This window comes from Ursus maritimus, unplaced genomic scaffold, assembly GCF_017311325.1.
Source record: "Ursus maritimus isolate PB19 unplaced genomic scaffold, ASM1731132v1 scaffold_4, whole genome shotgun sequence".
Taxonomy (NCBI): domain Eukaryota; kingdom Metazoa; phylum Chordata; class Mammalia; order Carnivora; family Ursidae; genus Ursus; species Ursus maritimus.
In genome coordinates this window covers 4,080,710-4,106,831 of record NW_024426552.1, presented here as the reverse complement: position 1 = coordinate 4,106,831, position 26,122 = coordinate 4,080,710, and the positions used below count along the sequence as shown (strand labels likewise).

The 26,122-nt window shown below is 59.6% G+C and overlaps 1 protein-coding gene across 1 annotated transcript in view; it reads right to left on the bottom strand.

The window, feature by feature from the left end:
• PRDM15 (PR/SET domain 15) overlaps nucleotides 1–26,122 on the bottom strand; it is a 67,365-nt gene that overhangs the window by 8,026 nt on the left and 33,217 nt on the right. Inside the window, exons 10-22 of the mRNA XM_040621888.1 lie at nucleotides 23,425–23,606; nucleotides 23,133–23,227; nucleotides 22,668–22,755; nucleotides 17,616–17,783; nucleotides 15,430–15,524; nucleotides 12,647–12,778; nucleotides 10,530–10,664; nucleotides 9,784–9,947; nucleotides 8,809–8,888; nucleotides 8,193–8,312; nucleotides 3,088–3,219; nucleotides 1,582–1,665; nucleotides 1,201–1,376 (exon numbers count right to left, since the gene is read on the bottom strand). Of these exons, the coding sequence (XP_040477822.1) occupies nucleotides 1,201–1,376; nucleotides 1,582–1,665; nucleotides 3,088–3,219; nucleotides 8,193–8,312; nucleotides 8,809–8,888; nucleotides 9,784–9,947; nucleotides 10,530–10,664; nucleotides 12,647–12,778; nucleotides 15,430–15,524; nucleotides 17,616–17,783; nucleotides 22,668–22,755; nucleotides 23,133–23,227; nucleotides 23,425–23,606 (1,651 nt within the window). The remainder of the gene's footprint in view (nucleotides 1–1,200; nucleotides 1,377–1,581; nucleotides 1,666–3,087; nucleotides 3,220–8,192; nucleotides 8,313–8,808; nucleotides 8,889–9,783; nucleotides 9,948–10,529; nucleotides 10,665–12,646; nucleotides 12,779–15,429; nucleotides 15,525–17,615; nucleotides 17,784–22,667; nucleotides 22,756–23,132; nucleotides 23,228–23,424; nucleotides 23,607–26,122) is intronic.

The window sequence follows — 26,122 nt, the reverse complement described above, 5'->3', positions numbered from 1 at the left end:
CCGAGCCACACCACTCCTGCTGGAAGGAGGGGTCCAATCGTTCACAGAGCACGGGAGCGTTACTGCCACGCTGCCCCCCGGGAGGACGGCAGTGACCAGGGTGCCTGCCCCGAGCCAGCAGCACGGTCACTTCCAACCTAACATTCTCCTGCCGCTCCAGCAGACGAAGCAGGGCATCTTCAGTGAACATTCCCGTTTCCTGGATTCGGAGAGGTTGAAGGGTTTTCTGGGTTTTAACCTCGTATGTTTCCTCTCCACGTGTGTGTACGCTCGGTTCCGCGAGTCTCCTCCTTGAATGGCTGTCACCCCTCCTACCAGCAGCTTAGAGCGGCTGCGGACATACCTGGTTCCAGGCTGCCCTCTGCTCACCCGCCGGACATCCCATGTCCCGCGCGGGGCGCCGCTCTGCCAGTCAGATCGACGGATGTTTCCGTCTGTGATTTCTGCCCCCAAAGTGATCTGACAGCTACTGACCTGCATTTTTTTCTACTTGTGTTTTTCACTTTGTCTCTCTTTAAAGTACGTGAATTTTTTTTTTAAGATTTTATTTATTTATGTGACAGAGAGACAGCCAGCGAGAGAGGGAACACAGCAGGGGAGTGGGAGAGAAAGAAGCAGGCTCCCAGCAGGGGAGCCCGATATGGGACTTGATCCCAGAACGCCGGGATCACGCCCTGAGCCGAAGGCAGACGCTTAACGACTGCGCTACCCAGGCGCCCCTAAAGTACGTGAATTTTTTAATCCCCCAGACCCTCCTCTGGAACACGCGCCCAGGCGGGCAGGGCCGGCTTGCCTCTGTGCGACCGCTCCCGCCAGGGCTCAGACCGGCTTCGGCCCCCACGGCAAGGGGAGGCCCCCGTTCTGCACTGTGTCAGCCACCCCGAAGGGAAAAACGGAGGGAGGGAACCAGGTTGTTCTTCTGTCCTGCTGTAATTCCCGGGAGAATATAACCTATAACCTCAGCAAAAAATATGTTTGAGGCTCTCCACTCATTCATTCATTCATTCACTCACTCGCTCATTCATTTGCTCAGCGCCTCCCAGGGGCAGGGGAATGTAAGGGCCGGGGCCTGCCTCTAGGACTCCTGGGTCTGCAGAGGGGGATCCGCGAGCCAGGGCGGAAGGGTCTCCCGGCGGAGGCAGCACAGAGGGACGGCGGGGCGGGGGCGGGGAGGGGACGCGTGTGCCGGGCCAGGCTCACCTCCGGGTGCTTGCGCCGCATGTGTCTGCTCATGGAGGCCCTGGTGGACACCTTGGTCCCGCACAGCTGGCAGCTCTGAGCCTCCACCTTGTCGTGGGTGAGCTGCACGTGCTTCTGCAGCATGTACTCCGTGACGTACTTCTTGTCGCACACGGAGCACGTCCACTGCTTGCCCACTTCCCACACACACGGGGAGGAAGACACAAGCACAGGTCACGAGTGGGGTCATCCCGCGGCCCACAGGACAGGTGAGGGGGCGCTTTGCCCTCGGCCCGTGGAGGAAGGGGAGTGCGCCAGGGACTGCCCCACCCCTGCACACACAGGGAGGCCGCGCCAGGGACCGTGGTGAGGGGCCAAGCGCTAGTCTGCCGCCCCGCTTACCTGTGTGGATGAGCTTGTGGGTCTCCATCGTGTTCCTCTCGCTGAAGGTCTTCCCGCACAGCTCACACATGAAATCTTTAATCCCTGCAGGAGAGGGCACGCTAACCTCAGGGGCTCCCGCGGGGTTTTAACGTGACCCCTTGGCCGAGGGTCTCCGTGTGTGTGCAGAGGCTTGGGGAAGGGGAATGGCCAGGAGACCCCAGAGAGCAAATGTTCACTCCCATGATCAACCAGAGCACCGGGCAGCTCAGTGAGGGCCTCTGTGGGCAGGGGTGGCAAGGCCGCTGGGCCCGTGGGCCCGTGGGCCCGCCGTCCACTCCGCACGGGCAGAACCAATGCGGTCAGCTTCGCTCGGCACCTGCATTTCTGAGGCTTCCCAGGGCTCCACCCATCTCACCCGAGACCCTAGAGCTTGTCAGTCTCTCCGTCTGGTTGGGAGTGGTCATCCCGCTCACCTGCGACCTGGCAAGCACGCATGGAGCCATCGGACGGCGGCCCTCCCTGCACAGACAAGAAGGGGGACCCTCCGCATGCCTCTTAAATGAGGGTTTCCCCAGAAATGGAAATGAGGAGAGTGATGTCAGAGGCCCATGGCTCGCAGGGAGGGTCCTGGGAGCTTGTGTGGAACCCCGTGTGCAAGGGGCCCTGGGCTCACCGCGGCTTGCATAGGGACCTCGGTGGGGGGGGGGGCGGGTGTAGGCGACCACACCCCAGTGGCCTGTGCAGCTGCAGCGTGCGGAGTGGGATGGAGCCTAAGGTGGCTCAGGACCCAGCCCTGGGGAGTGAGGATGCTTCCCAGGAAAGGTACCGGGAGTCTCGGCGGAGCTTCTCCAGGAAGAGGACACTCGCCGTCGCCCAGTGATGCGGCACCGCACGCGGGGACAGGGAGGGAGGTGGGTGCACAGGGAAGCTGGACCACATGGTGCAGTACCCGAAACCCAGTTTAGGGGGGACACGGGGATCCATGGGAAAGAGTTTCACACACAGACACAGCCGGTCGGCGGGGGGAACCTTCCCTCAGGTCCCGTGTCCCCTGGTTCTCGCTCTCACATGCATTTATCCACATGCATGTTTTTTATGAGAAAGGAACTCACAGCTTTTGTTATAGAGGCTATTTTTTCCTATTGCATCACAAACCTCTACGTAAGTCACCATATATCATCACCTTTAACGGGTACACTGTTCTCCCTGGACGCACAGACACTTAACACGTTCCAGTGGCTCCCGCCCCCAACAAAGCCATGACGGACAGCCGGCCCGCGTGTGACCAGTTCGCGGGCACACGCTCGGGCACACAGCAGGGTGCAAGGCACCCACACTGCAGACCCAGGAGAGCTCAGCAAACGCCTCGACGGCGAGCCGACCAGGGACCTGGGCTCCTGTGCGCGTTGTCGGTGGCCTCGCAGGCAGGGGACGGTGTCTGACAGAGGTGGCTCCGCGAACCAAGCTACCGGAAGTGGGAAGCCACCAGGCGGCTCCCACCCCTTTCCCGGGCCGCGGACTCACCCGTGTGCCGCTTGTAGTGCTTGAGCATGTTGACCTTCTGCGCGAATTTGCGGTGGCACTCCTTGCACTCGTACTCCTTGATGCCCTTGTGCAGCTTCATGTGGTGGCGCAGCGCGTGCTTGGTCTTCATGCCTGTCGGCCAACACGACACTCAGCCGGCCTGCCGCGCAGCCCTGTGCCCGCCCCCCAGCACCCCCGCGGCGCCCGCACCCCGCACGTGCCCCCCCACGGCCACACATGCCCCCCCACGGCGCCCGCACCCCGCATGCGCCCCCCCACGGTGCCCGCACCCCACAGCGCCCCCCCACACTGCCCGCACCCCATGCGCACCCCCCCATGGTGCTGGTGCCCCACACACCCCCCATGGCGCCTACACCCCACACAGACCTCCCCCCGCGATTTCCCCCTCCACCCCCCACGGTGCCCGCACCCCACACGTGACCCCCCACGGTGCCCGCACCCCACACAGACCTCCCCACGGCACCCACACCCCCCATGGTGCCCGCACCCCCCACGTGCCCCTCCACGGCGCCCGCCCGTACCACACATGTCCCCCACGGCCACATGCCCCCATGGCGCCGCACCCAATGCACCCCACAGTGCCCGCACGCCACACACGCACCCCCATGGTGCCTACACCCCACATACACCCCACAACGGCCCCCCCACGGCACCTACACCCCACATACACCCCCCAGGGTGCCCGTACCCCACACACCCCCACGGCGCCCGCACCCCACAACGGCCCCCCACGGCGCCTACACCCCACAAGACCTCCCCACGGCGCCCACACCACCCCCATGGTGCCCGCACCCCCACACATGCCCCCTCCATGGCGCCTGCACCCCAACACCCCCACGGCGCCCGCATCCCACACCCCCTATGGTGTCTGCATCCAGGACCCTCCACAATGCCTGCACCCAGATACGCCTACGATACCTGCATCCAGGACCCCCCACGGTGGCTGTACCCCCCCCCAGACCTCCCGCAGTATCTGCATCTAGAACCCCTTATGGTGCCTGCACCCTAATATCCCCAGTGTCCATGACCCAGACCTACAGCAGTGCCTGCCCCTCTACCCTGGGCCAGGACACCCCCCCACAGTGCCCAAACCCTCACCCCACACCTAGACCACCCCCCACAGTACGTATCTCTCCCCACCCAGTGCCTCAACCCCCCACAGGTGCCGTGACCCGGGCCCTTGGGCAGGCACAGGTCTCAGTGGGTGTAGAACAAGAGAAGTGGGGGTCAGGGCGTGGGGGTGAATCTCCTTGAGGACCCCCTCCACCAGTGGCAAGATGGGCACTTATGCCCTCAGAGGCCCTTAGGGATTACTGTCCATATCTAGACAGCTCACCTTATCAGGGGCCTGCCCAGACCTGAGGGTCAGTGCTCGGTACAACGGGGCAAATCTGAGCACTGTGACACAGCTGAGTCATCTCTGAGGGGGCGTTAGGCTGCCTGAGCTGCTGGGGCGCTCGACGGTGTGAACACAGAGACTAGAAATCAGTCCTCCAGAAGTCAGATGCTCTGTGGTGCAGACACGGATCTTCAACCCGCCTTTAGTTAAACGTACCTATGCTAAAGGAGATGAAATAAACTATGACCTCACTAACTGGGCCAGTCGAGAAGGGATGACCTGGGTATAGACTGTGAGTCAGCAGCGGGGGGTCCCAGTACAGAAGCAGGAGTCAGTGGCACCGGGTGTGTGTGTGTGTGTGTGTGTGTGTGTGTGTGTGTGCCGGCACAGGGGCGGGAGTGGGCGGGGGGTCCCGGCACAGGGGCGGGAGTCAGCGGCGGGGGTCCTGGCACGGAGCGGGAGTCAGCGGCGGGGGTCCCGGCACAGGGTGTGAATTAGATGGGCAGCGCTGCGGGGGCAGGGCTGGTGGGGCCGCAGTGTGGTCAAGGGCGCTGCAGAGCAGGTGGGTGGTGGCTCGCACGCACAAAGCCGACTCGTCCAATCCTGCAGGACACACGCTGAACCAGCCGAGAGGCCGTGGACAGCTCGCTGAGCACCACCCAGAAAGTGGCCTGGAGGGGCTACGGAGTGGGGCAGGCGCAGACTACTCCCCGCACAGCCCTCGGTAAGGGCAGCAAAAGAACTGCAGCGCCTGAAGAGTCCCACCCGGTTATCTGGAAAAGTCCCCATCCTGGTGACTGTGGAGGTGGGTCTCAGCTAGCTCTGGCCCCTACTGAACCCAAGCCTGGCCAAACTCTGGCCTGCAGGAACCCACGCCTGGCTGAACTGGGCCTGCATGAACCGTGGGCCTGATTGAAACAGGCCTACTTGACCCCAGGCCTGGCCGAACCCGGCCTGCAGGAACCCCAGGCCCAGCCGAACTCTGCCTGCAGGAACCCCAGGCCCGGGTGTGCTGTGAGAAGAGAACAGGCACAGCTGAGCCAGCAGAGGGAGCAGAAGTCTCTGAAATGACCGTCCACTAGAACCAGCTTCCAAGGCGACAGGATGGGAAGACACAGGTGGGCCCAGTGCTGACTTCAGAAGAGCGTTCTCCCCTTAAAAATTTATTTTTAATTTTTTGATCAACAAAATCCCACACACTCAGGGAAAAGCTACCGGCAACAAGAGGTTAGCCCCGAGGGTGGCCCTCTGCAGCGCTGCCAGGTCGCACGGGCACCCGGGGACCCTGCTGAGCGTGCTGGGTCACGCAGAACGGCCCCTCCACGGTGCGGTCAGCTTGGCCTGCGCTGCCATGATATTCGCCTCAACATCTGGCCCGGCCGGGACAAAGCCGCCATCACGCTGCTCTCAGCAGTAAGTACCAGTCCCAGCTGGTGTCTGTCCATTAACAGACACCGGCCACGCCAGTGCCCGCCACGGGACCAGCTCTGCTCCAGGTGCCAGAAGCTGCGCTGTGCACCAAGCCAGGCCCCAGCTACACAGGGAAAGGGCCAAACAGAGGCCAGGCGCCACACGGGAAGGGAGGGAGAGAAGTAGGATGAAGCAGGGACGGGAAAAGAAGGAATGGAAGTGACGCAGAAGCGAGCTCATCCTGTGGGACGGAGGGGATCCCCTCAGAGCACGCATCTGAACAGTGATCCGGAAGGAGTGTGGGAGGGGCCGGGAGCTACTTGGGGGAATGGCATTCCTGGTGGAGGGAACAGCCAGTGCAAGGGCCCTGAGGCCAACGGAAATAGTCGCTCAGTGTTTCAAACTGTTCTCTGTCACAAACAGTGCTACATTATGTTTAAGCTGCAATTAGATCTTTGCACCAAAAATAAACAAGATACATTTCCAACTGCAGCTAACGGCGCCCAACAGCCCGACCCAACTCCCACCCAAAGACGACCAGTGTGCCTGCCTCCTTCCTGTCGCCAGCACCAGCTGCCCCCAGGCTGTCCCCGGCACAGTGGCATCTTGGCTCTGGTCTTGATGGGTTCGTGGCAGAGTAGATGAATGGAAGAGAACCAATGCCTATTGTCTGGGCCCAATCCTGCACCTGTCTCCCACACGCATCTAAAACGAACTTGATTCCACCTCACCAAATACCACACGCTCATAAAAAGACAATGCACAGAAGGAAAGACAACAAAGTTCACCTCCCCATCCTGACCCCCATCGCAGCCCGTGTTGGTGACAAACCACGCTTCTCTTTCCATTTTAAAAAAGATCTGCCAACATTTTTGAAATAAACATGACTTCCACCCCGTGGAAATTTTAAGCCTCTCTCTGTTGGGACTTGGATTCACTCTGCATCACATTTACAACTTACTCTGCATCAGCTGCTGGTTTTTTAAATGGGTAGAATTCCCAAATCTGCAACGGGGCTGGCCCTCTTTACATCTTTAAATGCCTGGTTGCTTTCTTCACGCAGGCCACACAGCTGCCTCCCCAGGGCCTGTCCCAAGTATTTCACGGCACGCCGAGTGGTTCTGAACAAGGTATTTTCCTGCGATTCCTGACTCCTCCCCACTGCTCATCGAAACTGCCGCTGGGGCCGGGACTCACGTCACTCCTAACAGTCTCTCCCCTGAATAAATCCCAGTCAGGCCTAGGATTTTTAGGAAAAAAAGTGAAGTAACAGTATGCAAGAGTGTTTCCTGCAACACTGTTTACAATGAAAGGAGACTCTACACAAAAAAAGCCCTCACTATAGAAGTAAAAGGGTCTGGAATCTGCAGGATAGAACCCTATCACAGTTCTGAGAGTGAAATTGAGTCAGCTTTACCTATTCTGACATGAAAACTCTCTAAGGTGAATTTCCAAGTAAATAAAAAGCAAAGCATGGAAAAAACAGATAATCACAAGCATTTGCTTGTACGTGGTAATGACTATGATCTGAAAGCAAAACAACCATACCGATGATTTAGTGTGTGTGAAATAACGTGTTAGCCCAAGTACTAACACCAGCACTTGTGAAAGCATTCAGAACTCATGGAAGAAATCACGAAACTAAATATTAAACACACCTCTAATATGACCAGGTACCTAACATTGTGAGACGTGGCTCTGACCTCAGTGCCCACTCTGAGTTTAAGTGGAAATGGGTTAAAAATTTACCACGTAGTAGGATGACTTTTTTCCCCTCATTTTACTGACAGATGTCAGGTATTTGGTTAAGAAGTTTATTATTATTCAACTAAGTTCACCTGATTAAACTGAAGGTCACAGTCATCACTGGTCACAATAAACCGCTGTCTAACACGGAGCTGGTTCCAGTCACCAGGCGGTGAGAGCCGGGATTTTGCATACGCACGCAGAACACACAGAGGTTCTCAGAATCATCTGGTGCTGCAGACAACCCTTGGCTGGGCTGCTTCCCCACTTAAAAAATGATTTATTTGTGCCTTGAACTCATCATGTTCTCTGCCCTGCGGACCACCCTGTTTTTCCTCTAACCTCTCATTGAAACACTGTCCTCGCATCCTGTCTCTCTGTGACACAAACGAGTCAAGTCTGGGCTCCCCAGATCCGAGGTGCCGGCTGCGATCACAGGTGACAGCCCATGCCCGTCTGGCCCTGCGCTCCCATATGTAACTTTCCCTCGCCGCACAGCCCCGGGCCCCCCAGCCTCGCCCCATGCACCCCCCCCCCCAGCCCCTGCACCCTCCCAGCTCTGTGCCTGCTCGGCCCCACATCCCCATACCTTTCCCACACTCAGCACACAGGTACTCCCGGATGTTGTCGTGCACGCGCATGTGCTCCTTCAGCATGTCCTTCCGGGCGAAGGACTTCCCACACTGCTCACAGGCGTGGCTCTTCACACCTGAACAACAAGTGCATCAGACTGTCAACCCGCGGACCCGCACCCGTGGTCACCGCGCGGGGTCAACCCGCAGACCCATACCCGTGGTCACGGCGCGGGGTCAACGTGCGGACCCATACCCGTGGTCACGGCGCGGGGTCAACATGCGGACCCGCACCCGTGGTCATCGCGCGGGGTCAACCCGCGGACCCGCACCCGTGGTCACGGCGCGGGGTCAACGTGCGGACCTGCATCCGTGGTCACTGCACAAGGGCAGTGACGGAGAAGCGTGGTGGCAGGAGCATAGCATGCCGCAGCCGGCGCTCCCTCGGCCTCCACGGAAGCTTACTGTGGGCTCCTTGGCAGTGGGAAAGGGGGCCGTACTGGGGACGGGAGCGGTGGCGAGGGCCCAAGGACGGGAGAAGCCAGAGAAAGGCACGGAGGAGGCGCGTGTGAGTGCGGGAGCAGGGAGCACGGGGCAGCCCGGCCCCGGCCCGGTCCCGTGGCAGGGCGCTACCTGTGTGGATGAGTTTGTGCCGCTCCAAGTTCCCGATGCTGTTGAAGATGCGCCCGCAGACCTCACACGGGTGGATGTACCTGCAAGCGGACGCGAGCTCGGGGCGGGCCAGGCCGCAGGGTGCACGCTCCCCCACCCCTTCCTCAGCAAAGGGGAGGCAAAAAAGAGGCTACGTGGAGGGCAAGAGACACGAGGATTTTAACCTCCAAGAGGGCTGAACTGTGCCCCTCAAAATCCATAGGCCAGAATCCTGACGCTCAGTATCTCAACTCTGACTGCATTTGGAAACAGGGTCTTTACAGAGATCATTACGTGAGACACAAGGTCATCAAGCTGGGCAGGGTAGTATGACGGGTATCTTTACAAAGAAGAGAAATTAGGACACAGATGGGCATGGATGGAAGACCTCGTGAGGTCACGGGGAAGGCAGGGTCTACCCGCCAAGGACGGAGGCCCAGAACAGCTGCTCCCTCCAAGGACCCAGCCCCACCCACCCCTCAGTCTAGGACCTCCGGCCTCCAGGACTGAGACAGTACACGTCACTGTTGGGGCTGCCCAGTGGCCCTGTGTCAGGCAGCCTGAGCCGGCTACTCCAGCCTCTACACGGGACGGCCCCTTGCTCACTCCCGAACCCAGCGCCGACTGCGGGCTATAGCAGATGCGGGGCTGGCATCCCGGGAACCTGCTTACGGTGGGGAAAAGGGGTTTCTGCGGGTTCTGCAGGCAGGCTGAGAATCACAGTTACTTTGTGATGCGGCCGACTTGTGCTGTGAGGCCGGGAAGGTGAGGGAGACAGGGCCGACAATGAACAGGATGAACAAGGCGGGCATGCTTCCCTCAGGACCCGGCCCCGGGGCTCCCCGAGGAGACGGACTTGCCCGTCAGAGCACCTGCCTCCCTGCAGGGACCGTGCCCCCCCACCCCGGGGCAACAGGCCAGACCCCGGAGGCCCCAGCCCCCGGGAGGCCTCCTCACTTCTGCACGTTGGGGTCCGGCAGGTTCTCGCGGTGGATGACCATGTGCGCGTGGTAGGTGGCCTTCAGGGCGAAGCGCCGGTGGCAGATGCTGCAGCCGTAGCCCTTCTCCTTGTGCACCTCCATGATGTGCTTCAGGTACTCCTTCCCCCGGCCGAAGGTGAGCTGCCGACGGCACGCCGTTCACGCCAGCACCCGGCCTCCCATCCTCCAGCGGAGGACGGCCCTGCCGAGCACCGAGGCGCCCCGGCCGCACGAAAAGGGACGCCTCTAAAGTGCAGAGTGGGGGCGAGCGCGGGAGGTGGACGCCAGCTGACCTGTCCTCCAGACCAGCCCACCCCTGGGCCCTCTCCGGCTCCCCCCCACCTGACCTCCACTCTCTCACCCACACCTGCTGGCCCTGATGGGGGCCTGGCCAGGGGCCGTGATGGGCACACAGCTGCCAACACTCACGCACGACACGGAACCCGCGCTGGACAGGGAGCGAGCTCCCCGTTCCCGAGCAGCGAAGCCTAATGCGGGAACCAGCGCTCACCCAGCAAGAAGCTGTGGCAAACGTGCAGCACGGCCCTCAGCCACGGGTCCCCGCCGCGGGTCAGCCACTCGGCCGCCTGCAGGCCGGTCCCCAGTCACAGACCGTGGTCCCGTGAAGAGAACGCCCCCCACCCCCCGCGGAGCCGCGGGCGCGGGCTGGCCCCCCAGGCCTCCCTCTGCGGGACGACGGCCGGGGCGGGAGGCGGCGGGTACCTGGCACCGCTTGCAGCTGTACTTGTGAGGCTCCGAGTCCGCGCTCGTGTCTGAGTTGTCGTCGTTCTCTTCCGAGGAGATGCCGATCTTGCCGATAAACTCCTCCCTCTGGTGGTCGTCCATCAACGCGATGTCCTGCAGCACAGGGTCGCCGAAGTGATGACGGGTTAGTCGCACCCCCGCAGGAACGGGACTGCCGCACGCGGAGAAGGCAGAGCCTCTCGGCCGCACGAAGTCCCACCCGGGGCCTGCTTGCTGCCTCGCCTGTGGCTCCCTGGGCCCCTGCACGCACCCCATATCCCGGCAGGAAGCCCGCCAGGCTCCTGCCCGCATTCACACACTTCGCCCAGCCTGGGGCTGGTGTGCTCCGAGGGGTGAGGACGGGGGGCAGCCAAACCGACCAAGCCTCTGCCTGCATCCCTGGGTTTGAGCCTGTCCTGGGACTGCCTGGACTGGGGAACGCTAGGGTCCCCCGCCGCTATGGTGGTGCCTGCCCCGTGGGATAGGAGCAGTCGTCTCTGAGGTCTCTTTCCATGTGACCTGGCAAGGGTCCCCCTAAAGTTCCGTTCACTGCTCTGAAAAAGACTGAGAAACACTTTGCTAGTCACATCACAGGCTAGAGAGGCCCAGATGAGCAGCTGAGAGGGGGCCGTGCAGCGGGTCAGCAGCCAGCGCGGAGCGGAGGAGGCCTTACCTCGGAGCTACTCCCCGCCCCCAATGGCCGCAGCAGACCTGTGGTCCACCCGTCTCGCCACTGCCCGCTTCCCAGCAGAGGCCGCCAGGGTCGCGCACACCGCTGGCCAAGTTTCGTTTTTTTTTTTTAAAGATTTTATTTATTTGACAGAGAGAGACAGCCAGTGAGAGAGGCAACACAGCAGGGGGAGTGGGAGAGGAAGAAGCAGGCTCATAGCAGAGGAGCCTGATGTGGGGCTCGATCCCACAACGCCGGGATCACGCCCTGAGCCGAAGGCAGACGCTTAACCCGCTGTGCCACTCAGGCACCCCGGCCAAGTTTCATTTTTAAACAAAACTTAGAATTCTCAGAAAAGTGGATAGGTTTCCTTCAGAAAGTTCGCTATCCTGTCTCTCCCCTGTCCCTCCTGAAGCAGAGAAGAGGTTTTCACAAGGGCCTACTGCTCTGTTTCTTTCTTTCTTTTTTTTTTTTTTAAAGACTCCATCTATTTATTTGACAGAGAGAGAGACAGCCAGCGAGAGAGGGAACACAAGCAGGGGGAGTGGGAGAGGAAGAAGCAGGCTCATGGAGGAGCCTGACATGGGGCTCGACCCCACAACGCCGGGACCACGCCCCGAGCCGAAGGCAGACGCTCAACCGCTGTGCCACCCAGGCACCCCAACCTACTGCTCTGTTTCTTACTCAAGCCCCCCTGTTTTCCATTAGCAGAGAAACAGCAGCACGCTCCGGAGGAACGCTGCCCGAGGACGAGCACCTGAGGGGCGCCAAGCCTCCGAGGGTGCTCACACCGGCCAGGCCTTTCGCCTCCGCTGGGTCTAATTTAATCCTCAGGAAACTGTCCTTCCATGACAGGTCTCAGGGCCCCCATTTCCGAGGCTCAGGCAGGGGTGGCCTGAGGTCTTAGCTCCCCCAACCCTGGCCGAGGCTCCCAGACACTCTTGGGCACTTCCTCCTTTGTCCACATGGCTCAGCCCCTGCACTGGGGGGCCTCCCACCCTCCTGCCTTTGATTCCCACCTGCCCAGTGAACTCCAACCCGCACCCGGGACCGGAACCGCCAGGGAATGGTCACTGCGCCACGGGCAGGCGTGCATCTCCAGGGCACGTGCTCGCCATCTTTATCTGGGCTTGGTACCACCTAGGATCTCCTCCTTTGCTTCCTGGATCTGCCCTTCTGCCTTTAACGATGACCCGGAATCCTCGCTGCCCCCGGCTCCCACCACCTCCTCACGGTCCTCACCAGGAAGCACCCAGAATGGGGGAACTGTAAGGTGAGCCCTGCCGCTGGGGCCCAAGATACCACAGAGGGCCATGGAAGCCCATCCGAAGAGAGGCCAAGCGGACAAGCGTTTTAGGGTGCTGAGCGCAAGGGCCTGCCATGCTGCCACGTGAGCTCCCCGGGCAAGGGCGGCGCAGGGTGGCACCTTGAAGTGGACGTGGATGTGGTCCCTGAGCACGTCCACGCGGAAGAACTTGCGGCCGCAGATCTCGCAGGTGTACTTCTTGTCGCCGTGGGTCAGCAGGTGTTTGTTCATGTTGCTTCTGCAGGAAAAGACCTGTGGGCAGAGGGGCAGGACTGACAAACTGGAACTGGGCAGGGACGCACCGGACACCGCCCGGTGCCCACCTCGGGGCCGAGTCACCAGTGAATGTGAGCGAACGATCATCTAAATACGAGCCTACACGTTATCCCAGAACCAACTGTCCTCTCATCTCCACTACCAGTGGGACCCGGCTCCATTTTATTCGCTCGCTTTAATACTTCCCTAGGACGGGGACTTTCAAGAAGCCTGTGAATCACCGGCTTCGGCCGTGATCTTCTGGAAGTCGGTACCAGAGGAGAGTGCCACCCTCAGTCTGGGCACCAGGCTTCAGGCACAATTCATGCCAACTCCCCCATCTCGCTGTTTCTGGTCTAGTGCGATGGGCATGGAGGCTCATGCGCGACCCCCTACTCGTCCGCTGGGGCCGGGCTAGGATGCTGTGGCCCCGTGCCCTCTGGCAAAGAGCTCCAGGGCCGAGACAGCAGCCAACGCCACCTGCAGGCACCCCCTGGTCTGAGAGCGTCGGTCTGGAGTCCCAAGGGCTACGTAACCCAGACAGCAGGTCTCCTCTAGCTTGTCCGACCCCACGTGCTCCAGGAGAACACAAGAGATGAATGAAGGGAAACGATTCACGAGGAATGGGAGGCTAGCGTTTTCATGGGACATCTCTTTTCCAGATTTTCAGGGGACTTGGGGCCAACCACCCTGTGACCACAGCTCTGGGGTGCTGGGTGGGAAGCAGACTGGAGAGGTAGGGAAGGCAGGCCTCCTGGGGAGGGGAGAGGCAGCAGGTGTCAGCCAACACCCTTGTCTTCTCAAGGCAGACAGGGTTGAAGACAAGCAGTCACTGGAAGCAGCCAAAAATTCACTGTTAAAAACATTCTAGCTCTTCCTCTTTGGGTCTAAACCGTCTATGCAAATGCAATGAATTTTCACTGAATAAAACTGAATGTCAGTCACAGAGCTAGCTGGTTTCACGCACGTGATCTCCCAAAGGAATCAAAGGGACACGGTGCCCAGGATCCCCCAGAGCCAGTGATCAGTGGGCAGGTTGACCAGGACACACAGACACGGGCACAGGCTCTGCCCTAGCAGAGAGCAGGCAGGGTGAGCAGGACACACGAACATGGGCTCTGTCCGGGCGGAGAGCAGGCAGGGTGAGCAGGACACACGGACACGGACACGGGCTCTGTCTGGGCGGAGAGCAGGCAGGGTGAGCAGGACACATGGTCACGGACACGGGCTCTGTCTGGGCGGAGAGCAGGCAGAATGGCAGGACACATGGACACGGACACGGGCTCTGTCCGGGCGGAGAGCAGGCAGAGTGGCAGGACACACGGACACGGACACGGGCTCTGTCCGGGCGGAGAGCAGGCAGAGTGGCAGGACACACGGACACGGACACGGGCTCTGTCCGGGCGGAGAGCAGGCAGAGTGGCAGGACACACGGACACGGACACGGGCTCTGTCCGGGCAGGCAGGGTGAGCAGGACAGGAGGTCCGCCCCTGCCCCGTGCACGGCTGGGCCTGGCTGCCGGGGCTCCTGCGAATATTCCCCTGCACCCGCTCCCCTCCCTCTAGCTTTGCCGGCCCCCAAACCCACAGCTGCAGGGCAGAGGCCCAACATGGGGCTCACAGGTCCGTCCATCCTGCTGACCTGTTTGCTTTGTGGTTTGAAAGAAGTCAGGAAATTTCGCACAGAAACACCGATTTCCACTTTCTCTCTTGAGGAGGTCAAAAGATGCGGTAATGGCACCGGCGCCGCGTGCCTGAAGGCTGGGCCTCGTCCCGGCTGGCCACCTGCTGGCGGCCTTCGCTTCTCTAGTGTGCAGACCAGGGGTGCACCCTGGCTTCGTCCCCAGCGCCCCGCACTCTCGGGGGCTGTGTGCAGCTGGGAGTCAGCAAGAGCGCCCAGATGCCGGCTGGTGGTCACACACCGCCCCCTTGTGGCGGCACAGAGCCACGTGGGAGCCCCAGGGACCGCTCTGCATACGCGAGGGACAGGAGTTCTAGTCCTGGGGACACGGATGATCTTTGCGAGTCGTGGGATGTGAGGCATTCTGAGGAACAGGCAGCCACACTTCCGTCCAGACCAAGGCGCTCGTCCACAAAGAACGGCACCATTTCACGTGCAACCTGATGTGCCCTAGACGGCAGTGCCAGGATGGGGTCCCCGGCACAATGCTGACAGATGCCCGCACTGCTGGACGTGGCCTCAGATGGCCTGCCTTGGAGGCACCTGCCTGTAAGGGTGCTGTCCTGCCTGGGTGGGTCAGCGCTCTTTCTCACAGAAGTGCAGAGCCCAGCTCTGATGGGGCAGGGGGAAGGCCCCGGGACTCCCCACCTCCTCGGTGCCCTGCACTCTTGTCCTCCACCACAAGGACATGTGTCAGGGGCGCTAAGGAGAGGGCGAGCACTGGGAGAGGCTCGGGGGGAACACTGTGGCAAGGGGAAGACCAGCAGTGGAGAAGTCACTTCTCAGCTCGTTCACGGGAGACGCATCTCAACAGCATGAGACAACAATGACAGGTGTACGACACGAGTGCACGAGGCACTCACAATGACCCGTGTCTCTGTTTTCTCCCCCGGTGCTCCATGGGTAGAGCTCTGAGCGTTAGCTGCAGGGCAGGGTGGGGCCCCCGGTTCGGAGCGCGGCGCATTACCTTGCCACACACGGGGCATCCCGAGGGCTCCTTCTTATAGCGGACCAGGTTCTCGCCACCGGTGTCCAGGTCTTCCCTCTTCACCCGCCGCACTCCTGGAATGCCCGCCCCCCAAGCGAGAGAGTGAATACACAGGCGCACCCCTGCGCCGGGCCGGGCACCTGCCGCTCAGCCAGCGTGGCTGCCTGGACGGCGGGGGCAGGGCTGGTGGCACCAATGAGTGGGTGAGCGGCGCCCCCAGCACAGGACGCAGCTGCAGGGACCACTGCTCCTACAGGCTCCGGGGAAAGAGCCGGCTGGCATGCCCACGGGCAACAGCGACACAGTTCGTGCATCCGAAATACGTGAAAATACAAGGGCAGCGGGGGTTTGGGGTTTGACGGTGCAGATAAGCTACATTGAGCAAATGCTGAAGAAGGGAGTTTCCTGCAACCCAAGGGATCAAGGCAAAGGTAGTAGGGTTCTTGAAGATGACATGTTTTGCTAAAAGGATAGCAATATTCATCCTTGCAAATTTAATCGGTCAATCAGGATCAGGGAGAAAAGCCAAATGATAATGAACTCCTTATGGTTTTAAGACCTAACTGTTCATAACTGGGATCAAATCGGATTTTTAGAAGATTGCATGAGACAGGGAATCTTTCACTAAAAGAGAGAAATTCATGCAGTCTCTTTCCACACCCCTGACCCGTTCTAGAACATTCCCGCATCCCACAGAGTGAATGCAGAGCGCAGCCAACGGGACGTGAAAATACATCATTCCCCAAAGGCTCCTGGCGGCATAAAGCGCTCCGGAGCTGAAGCAGTGGTTGGGACTATGCCCCAGTGTAAAGGGAAAAACCGCGAGACACGTTAGTTCATTCCCGCAGAAAATCATCTGACTCGCGTGTCAGCTATAAAACATGGTAAAATCAAGTGGTAAAATACAGCCCAGGTGCCTGTCAGGAGACACTGACTCTGGCAGGACGTCGGCAGCGGGCACTTAGGGCTTGGGGCTCTACGAGCAGGGGCTGGCTCAGCCACCCACCAGCCTATGGGGGAAACTGAGGCACAGTGGTTTGCCCAGGGCCATCCAGGCACCAAGTGGCCACCAAGTGTGGCTGGAGAGGCCCAAGCGAACCACCCAATGGGTCACAGAGAAAAACAGTGGTGGATTTCCTGAAGCCACGTGAACAACAGCCAGGCACAGAAGTGGGGACAAAACTTACATAGGCTGGGACTCGTCTTACTTTGGAAAGGCACAACGATACCTATACACACACACTTGTGTGCAACAGTTACACTTTACACACAGCTTTGCTTTCTTTTTCAACAAGCACGTACTTTATTTGTAATTCTTTATCAAATGATTCTTTTCAAACTTTTATAGAAAGGAGCTCTGGTCGGTAAGTGCTGCCTACGGAGGGCTGGTCCGCAAGGGAGAAGAGGCTTTTAGGGGAATAATCAAGATGATCACAACGAAAATGCCAATTTAAACAGGGTCTGTCTGAGCTGGTCCTTCAAGAAAGGCTGGGCGGGGGCGCTCAGCACACACCTGGCGCCCAGGTGCCTTCCCACTCGGGGCTCCTGTCTGTCCCGCATGGCCATGCCCCCATTTCCATCCTACTTCACCTCTCATCATGCTGCACCCTCATACCACCCCGCTGCTGAGCCCACGGACCCCCGCCTTCCTCCTTGCAGCTGGCTTCCTGTCAGCCCTCCACATGGATGGAAGCTTCCAGCACCCCTGCTGCAGATAGCATGGGCCACCCGGGGCCCGCAGACAGCATGCGGAATTACGTAAGGCCTCGCCCACAGGTCTGCCCAGAACATTCTGCTCCACGCACGAGGCTGAACGTATACCCCAGACCCAATTTCATACGCTGTTTTTTTCCCTTTCTGTCATATCAAAAGCATTTTCTCAAGATAGTAAAAGACTCTGAAAACAATGCTTTCAGGGACGGCACAGCATTCAATCCTATAGAGAGTCCTGTTTCCTTAACTCTTCCCCACCATGGAACATTCAGGATGGCTCCAAGTGCTCCCGCTAAGACACCGTTAAGCCCCGCCGGTACCTCTCCGTGCCCGAGCCGAACTCCGCAGACGGTGGCAGCGCCAACCGCCCCCCAAGAGGCGGGGCAGACGCCTGCACCGCCCCCGTCCCCGTCCCCGCTCGGCGGGCTGGCGCCCAGGGCGGCGGCGCTCACCTTCCAGATGCCTCCTCTGGTGGTCGAGCATGACGTCCTTGCGGTAGAACATTTTGTTGCAGACCTCACAAGCAAACTTCTTGTCCCCGTGCTTCTTCTTGTGCTTGGAAAGGTTACTGTTGGTGGAGAAGAATCTGAAACACATCTCACATTGGAACGTCTTGTCATCTGTCCAGAGAGCAAGCAGACACACAGCAACTTTTAGGTAAACGACACTAAACACGGGGTCGGCATCCTGGCCGTGGGGACGGCGACGAGGCCCGGGGGGAAGGCAGAGCGGCAGGGGAGCCGCAGGGCCCGGGGACGGCACCGCCACGCCACGGCCACCCTTGGCCAAGCACCGGACCACGCAGCACGGCGCGCAAGGGGCCCAAGCCCGCTGGTCCTTGCCGAGGGACGCAAACACCGCTCCTCTCCTGGCCCGGCCAGGCCACACTCAGCACCCCCCGCCTCGCCCCTGCACCACACGCCTCCCGCGGCATCTGGGGCTGACTCCCTGAAAGGAGACGAGCCTGAACTACCACCGGTCTGGGCCCTCACCCTGCACCTAGCCTGACCGCAGCCCCGACTCCTGGTCTCAGAGGCAACTGTGTCACTCCCCTGACCCCAGGCTCCACCCACCTGCCACCTGTCCCTTCTCTGCCACCTGTCCTGGCCCACATGCACAAATGCCGAAGTTCTCCCACTGTTCACAGAACTGTCTTCTTTCAGGTCTCTCTGTAATAGACACATCCGCCCCACTCTCACACACCCCCAACTCACAGCCCCACCCACTCACACACACCCCACACTCACACCTCCCACTCTCACACCCCCCCCACACTCACACACCCCCCACTCACACCTCCCACTCTCACACCCCCCCCACACTCACACACCCCCCACTCACACCTCCCACTCTCACACCCCCCCCACACTCACACACCCCCCACTCACACCTCCCACTCTCACACCCCCCCCACACTCACACACCCCCCACTCACACCTCCCACTCTCACACCCCCCCCACACTCACACACCCCCCACTCACACCTCCCACTCTCACACCCCCCCCACACTCACACACCCCCCACTCACACCTCCCACTCTCACACCCCCCCCACACTCACACACCCCCCACTCACACCTCCCACTCTCACACCCCCCCCACACTCACACACCCCCCACTCACACCTCCCACTCTCACACCCCCCCCACACTCACACACCCCCCACTCACACCTCCCACTCTCACACCCCCCCCACACTCACACACCCCCCACTCACACCTCCCACTCTCACACCCCCCCCACACTCACACACCCCCCACTCACACCTCCCACTCTCACACCCCCCCCACACTCACACACCCCCCACTCACACCTCCCACTCTCACACCCCCCCCACACTCACACACCCCCCACTCACACCTCCCACTCTCATACACACCCCACACTCACACACAGCCCGCACTCACACATACCCCACACTCACACACACCCCACTCACACACACCCCACACTCACACCCTCCACTCTCACACACACCCCACACTCACACACCCCCCACACTCACACCCCCCACTCTCACTCACACCCCACACTCACACACAGCCCACTCACACACACCCCACACTCACAGCCCACACTCACCCCCCCACTCACACACACCCCACACTCACACACACCCCACACTCACACCCCCCACTCTCACACACAGCCCACACTCACACCCCCCCCACTCACACACACCCCACACTCACACCCCCCACTCTCACACACAGCCCACACTCACACACACCCCACACTCACACCCCCCACTCTCACACACAGCCCACACTCACACCCCCCCCTCTCACACACACCCCACACTCATACCCCCCACTCTCACACACAGCCCACACTCACACCCCCCCCTCTCACACACACCCCACACTCACACCCCCCACTCTCACACACAGCCCACACTCACACCCCCCCCACTCACACACACCCCACACTCATACCCCCCACTCTCACACACAGCCCACACTCACACCCCCCACTCTCACACACACCCCACACTCACACCCCCCACTCTCACACACAGCCCACACTCACACCCCCCACTCTCACACACACCCCACACTCACACCCCCCACTCTCACACACAGCCCACACTCACACCCCCCACTCTCACACACAGCCCACACTCACACACCCCACACTCACACACAGCCCACACTCACACCCCCCACTCTCACACACACCCCACACTCACACCCCACACTCTCACACACAGCCCACACTCACACCCCCCCCTCTCACACACACCCCACACTCACACCCCCCACTCTCACACACAGCCCACACTCACACACACCCCACACTCACACACACCCCACACTCACACCCCCCACTCTCACACACAGCCCACACTCACACGCCCCGCTCTCACACACACCCCACACTAACACACCCCACTCTCACACACACCCCACACTCACACCCCCCCCTCTCACACACACCCCACACTCACACCCCCCACTCTCACACACAGCCCACACTCACACACCCCCCTCTCACACACACCCCACACTCATACCCCCCACACTCACACACACCCCACACTCACACCCCCCCCACTCACACACACCCCACACTCACACCCCCCACTCTCACACACACCCCACACTCACACCCCCCACTCTCACACACAGCCCACACTCACACCCCCCTCTCATACACACCCCACACTCACACACAGCCCGCACTCACACACACCCCACACTCACACACACCCCACTCTCACACACAGCCCACACTCACACCCCCCACTCTCACACACACCAGTCCCAGGCTGGCACTAAACAGCACAGGTGAGCCTCCCTCCCGGGCAGGTGGCCACGTCTCGGGGCCCGAGAGTCGTGGAAGGTGCAGCGCTGTCCTTGGGCTTCGGCCTTCTGTGTCACGAGTGCCAGCAAGTACAGGCAGAGAAGCCCCTTCCAGCCGATCCCAAGGGCCGCTGCCGCCAATAAACCTCCTGCCCTCGAGGTCTACGTTTATGCTTCCGTAACATGCGCACCTACGAGCTAACGCCTGTTACTCGGGACCCGGTGCAGGTGCGGGGTCACTGGGAGGGGGGTGGATTTCTGGGGGAGCCGGTGGAGGTGCGGGGCCTGCCGCCAATAAACCTCCTGCCCTCGAGGTCTACGTTTATGCTTCCGTAACATGCGCACCTACGAGCTAACGCCTGTTACTCGGGACCCGGTGCAGGTGCGGGGTCACTGGGAGGGGGGTGGATTTCTGGGGGAGCCGGTGGAGGTGCGGGGTCACGGGGGGGTGGATTTCTGGGGGAGCCGGCTGCACAGGAGGCTAACGGACCATGCTTTGCTCGAGGGCTTGGGCGTGAGCCTGTGCTGTTGTCTAGCTCTGCCTGGATGGTCAAGGACAATACGAGGACCACTTAGATGAGCTACCGGGACAGGTCCTGCTGATCAAACGCTTGAGCAAAACCCATCAGTCTACGCATCTCTAAAGGTTCTCCCTGCGTCGTAGAAATCCTTGGCTTAATGGTCTATGGAGGACACAGTCTCTTAACATGAATGCTGTGGAAAAGTACAAGGGGACGCAAACGATATATTACACAAAGGACCTCAGCTTCCAGATTTATTCTTTGTTTTCCATCCAAAACTTGTAACTTTGGAAATGAGAGAGAAAATGTATTTTAATTCCCTGTGGCCCTATTACTTCTATATAATGAAATAAAATGCTTGGTTTAACAGGACCGTAAGCTGATGGGTAGCAGTAGCTGCTCGGACTTCTTTTATTACTTTCTGCTCGTTTGTGTCCAGAGAAACTGAGATAAAAGAGGACAAGCAGAGTCTACCTCCCCCAGCAGTGGAGGGCATGGGACCGGACCGCGCGGGGACAACATGGGGGCTCCTGCAGAACCACAGGCGGCCACATTCCAACTCTGGCCACACACGCAGTCAGGGCTCTAGACAGACCCTCACCAATGGAAGCAGCGGGGGGATCTCCCCCAGATTTGAGGGGGCTCTTGGGGTGCAGAGCTCAGAATGCAGGGGGTGCAGCACACTGCCAGTTCACCTGGAAGCTTCCAAGGCCACCACTTCATGCCACGGCCACGGATGCCGCAGAGCTGGCAGAGCTCAGGAGAGACGAGCCATGCCGCCGCGGAGAAGCCCCATCATGGGAGCAAAAGGTACCATGAAGAGACAGGCCACGGCTGCAAACAGGAGCCCCAAACCCGAGCACACAAAGGCAGCCCATGGATGCTGGGGAGCAGGTGCTGGCCACCCGTGGGGACGGGCAGTGGAGGTTTCGCTAGTGCTGGCTAAGGGGTTTCTGAGAGACGGGCGGGGGGGCAAGAACCAACACAGATGGCTCGACAGGACAGCAGTTCAGAACCAAGGGCCACCCTGGTAGGTCTCTAAGGCCACTGCCACTGGGCCATCCTCTCCGGCGTGCTAGGATTCCCTGACCCTCCCGCACCCACCACGGCATCTGCTCCCTGCTGGGGGGAGCGTGACCTCAACCAGACGGGGCCTGGCATGCTCACCCAGGCCCACAGAGGCCCGTCGGCCACAGGCCTGTCCAAGCACACGAGTGAGTGAGATTCCATCTGGGGGACAGAAGTGGGCTCAGAGCGAAACTGGTCTACACAGGGCGGCAACCTCGGCCTGTCCTAGGCTCTGCGGCTCACGGACAGCGGACGGTGAAGGGGGCCCTTCCATCGGTGAGGCAGAGCGCTCCTCCTAAGCCATCACCCCCTCCTGCAGGTACTTCTCCCGTGGTCCTAGAACACTCCTCTGCTCACCCCCCTGCGTCACGACACCCCACTTCACGACAGCCGCAGATGTGGGCGCCCACAGTTCCCTGGAAGACTAAGAGGATGGCAGAAGGTACGCTCCCCTTCACATGGGAAGTTTCCACCCGCATCTCCTTCGGGATCATAACAGCTGCTCAGGAGCAAGTCAAATAGAGGCAGAGGACAGACGTGAGGTGGTGTGTTCTAACGTGCCACGGTCTCCACGCGGCCACCCGAGAACCCGCGTGGCGCGGCGCCCGCTCACCTGTCCTGCAGTTGTGGAATTCCAGGGCGCTCTCGATGCGGAAGGTCTTCTCACAAGTGCCGCACCGGTACCTGTACTCGCCGTCCACCTGGTGAAGGGCAGCATCGTTAGTGCGGGGGGAGGGCCGGGGGGCGCCCCCCATCAGCATGCACCCCCGACCAGCGCTCTGGCATCTTCCGTGTGCGTACGGTCCACACCGCTCTCTGCTCCTCTCCCATGCGGTTTAGGAACATGAGCACGTTTTCACTCTTGCCATCCAGGTGCCCCGGGAGAATGCCCCATTCAGGGACCGCACGGCAGACGCCAGCCCCAGGGACCCCGCCACCTCCTCCCACGGCCTGTCGCCCACCCCTGCCCCCACACCCTCCCCTCTTCCTCCCTTGCAACTGCATCTTCCCTCCCGGCAGCCTGTCCTGCCGACCGCCCGCTCCTCCTGCACGCCAGCCCCACAGAGGTCCTACCCACCTCATTCCTGCTGTGCTTGTAGGAGACGTGCTGCTTTAGACTTTCCTTGCGGCTGAACAACTTGGCACATTCCTCACATTTAAACAGCTTGTCGCCTAAGAGCCACCAAGAAAAAGCTGGTTCACGACTCCAGGTGTGTACTGGGGCAGCGCCCGCGGCCTCTGGAGCGGGTCCGCGGCTGGGTGTGTTTGCGAGGTCCTCAGCAACGCCTCCTGGCCAGGGAAGCCCCTCCCCGTGCCCCGGCAGGGGGCCCCTCCAGCGGTGCTCCCCGGGCGTTTGCGCAGGGACTCACCATGCGAGCGCACGTGCCTGCTCAGGTTGCTGCTGTTCTGGAAGATCTTGCTGCAGATGTTGCACTGATAGACCCGCCTGTGCTCCCCCAGCTGCCTGACCAGCTTCCTCCGGATGCCGTGCCGGCTCGACAGAATTAGGCTCCTTTTGAGGGTGATGGTGGTGCTCTGATGATGCGGGTACCTGCCAGGTCACACAGACACCCGTTGAGACGGGGGCAGACTGTGTCCTTGGAGAAAAAGTCCAAGGTCACAATCATCTTGGAAAGTGCTCCTTCCAAACCTTCCCAGAGCCACGCGAGAAAGGAGGGAAGGAGGGAAGGTACTCGGGCACCACCCCAGCCTCCGGGGCATCTGGACAGGACAGACACCGTGAACGTACAATGGCATCCATGTTTTCTGTACAGCCACACACCTGACTGCATCTTCACTCGGGCCACCAGGAAGCTCTCAGCTCAGTCTGTGCCGAGAATAACCCTGGCTGTGCGGTTTTTCTCATGTGGTCTAGCCTCTCTATTCCCCTTTATACTTTCTATGACCCTGATTTTTAAAATTTCTTCTCCCTACGAAAGGTATTTCCGACAGTAAGCCACAGAAATCGTCTGCGCAAGAAGACAGGGTAGACAGGGAACCAGGTGACTCTGTTCTTGATGGCACGCTGGTTCCCGTTGTCAGTATCTGCACAGGTTCCAGAAATAACAGGACCAGGCACATTGTGAGAAGTACAAGAGGCACTCCAAAAAAGGCCCCCCAAAATGACCACCGGCTTATTCAGAGTCACAGCAAAGATTAACCCAAAAATGATCACCGAAATATAAAATATTTTCCTTGTTTGCAAAAAAGAAAAGAAAAACACAGAGCAAGGTGCTAAAGCGACAGAAATCCAAATACAACACTTTTATAACAGCAGCCTTGCTGACAACAGCCAACAGGTGCCCGTTGGTAGAGGGATGGATAACAAAACAGGGTCTCTATATATCCACACGATGGAACAACATCTGGCCTTAACCCTGGGGGTCCATCCGACAGCTGAGTGAGACAGCCAGTCACGAAAGGACCAAAACCGCGCGGCTGCACTCCTATGAGGAACCTAGAGACACAGCGCCCGCCTACAAGGTACCCCCGTCTTCGCAGAGGCAGAGGTAGGAGGGGGCGTCGGGGAAGTTAGTGTTTAAGGAGGACAGAGCTTCAGTGCGGGAAGATGAAAACGCTCTGCACATGGATGGGGGTGAAGGTCGCACAGCTACATGCAAGGACTTAATGCCGCAGAACTGGGCACTTAAAAGTGGTTAAGATGGTAAATTTTAGGTGATGTAGGTTTCACTACAAAAAAAAAAAAATTTGCTTTTAATCATTTTTAGAGAACGTACGACTCTGCTCCTGAGTTCCGGAACGATCCTGCTGCTCCCCAAGCTCACCCATGGCCAACCCCCCCCCCCCCCCCCCCCCCGCCAAGGAGTGAGCCAGTCTCCCTGCTGGAGGCGCCTTCCCACCCGGGTGGTGCGCTGTCCACACTGGGGCCCTGAGGGCTGCGGCAGGACTTACTTGGGCAGGGAACCCGTGTCGCCGGTGGTGGTGGCCAGCTTCCCCAGAACCAGCTCCATGATGCGCTCGTCCGGCGCTGCGGCCACAGGCTCGTCCGGCGGGACCTCCGTAATGATCTCTGCCACTGGCTCTGTATGAAGGGGACGGGACGGGCCATGTCATCACCAGGGCAGGGGACAGATCACAACCCACCCAGGAGGACGCACCTGAGTGTACCGCGGCCAGGCCAGAGTCGTAGGCACCAATCGCAAGACAGACACGAGATGAAAGAAGAAAGAGAAACTAGTGCTATTTTGAAATCCACGCATTTGCCTGTTTAGAAAAGCAAAATGCTATCCCTAACTTGATGCTGGAGTTATAATTTGTGATTTTTTTCCTAAAACCACGTTAAAACACTATTTCAGTCCCTTTTCCTACCAACCAAAATTGGAACATTGTGATACACGGCGGGATCTTTTCACTTATTAAATGAGTCCTGACAGAGATTTGGAAATACTAACTTTTAAAATCAGAGAAGCCATCATGAGTATGTTTAAAAGCAGATAATCATTTTGTACGAGAATCAGATGCCAAATAATTGGAGTAATAGGTATCCTGGCCTGAACCCCTGGACAAATAAATATGGGAAAACAACACAAAAAATTTCAGCTCCTGGTTTCTACCACTTTGTCTGCTCTATGTCTTCCTAATGCAACTAATAATTAGAGAAAGAATCACTTAAGCTTTCGGTGCCCCTCGTGTCTTCTCCACCTGTGTAAAGAGAAGTAGGGCGCTGCTCGGGGAGGGGAGGGTTAAATCATTCATCTGTCTATCAGCCCGAGGAGAACACGAACTTGGAGCTGGCTGCAGGAGCTGGTAAAGCCGGGACTGCCCCGGAGTATTACATGAATGCTGCCCCTCTGAGTACTTTTTCACTCCGGGAAAGAATAAGCATTTCTTCTCACTCTCAGAAAAGGAAACAAGGGCTCTACCAGATACCAAAGCACCCAGTGGTCAGTACGCAGACAGCGAGGGGACCCAGGTCTCAGTGTTACATCTGGTCCCGATAGGTGAGAACCCACCCCCACCCCGTGAGTCTTCTAGTATCAGGTGGTGCTGGCAGAAGCCACACGAGGACCGAGGGTCCACGGGCCCTGAACTCCCAAGAAAGTGGGT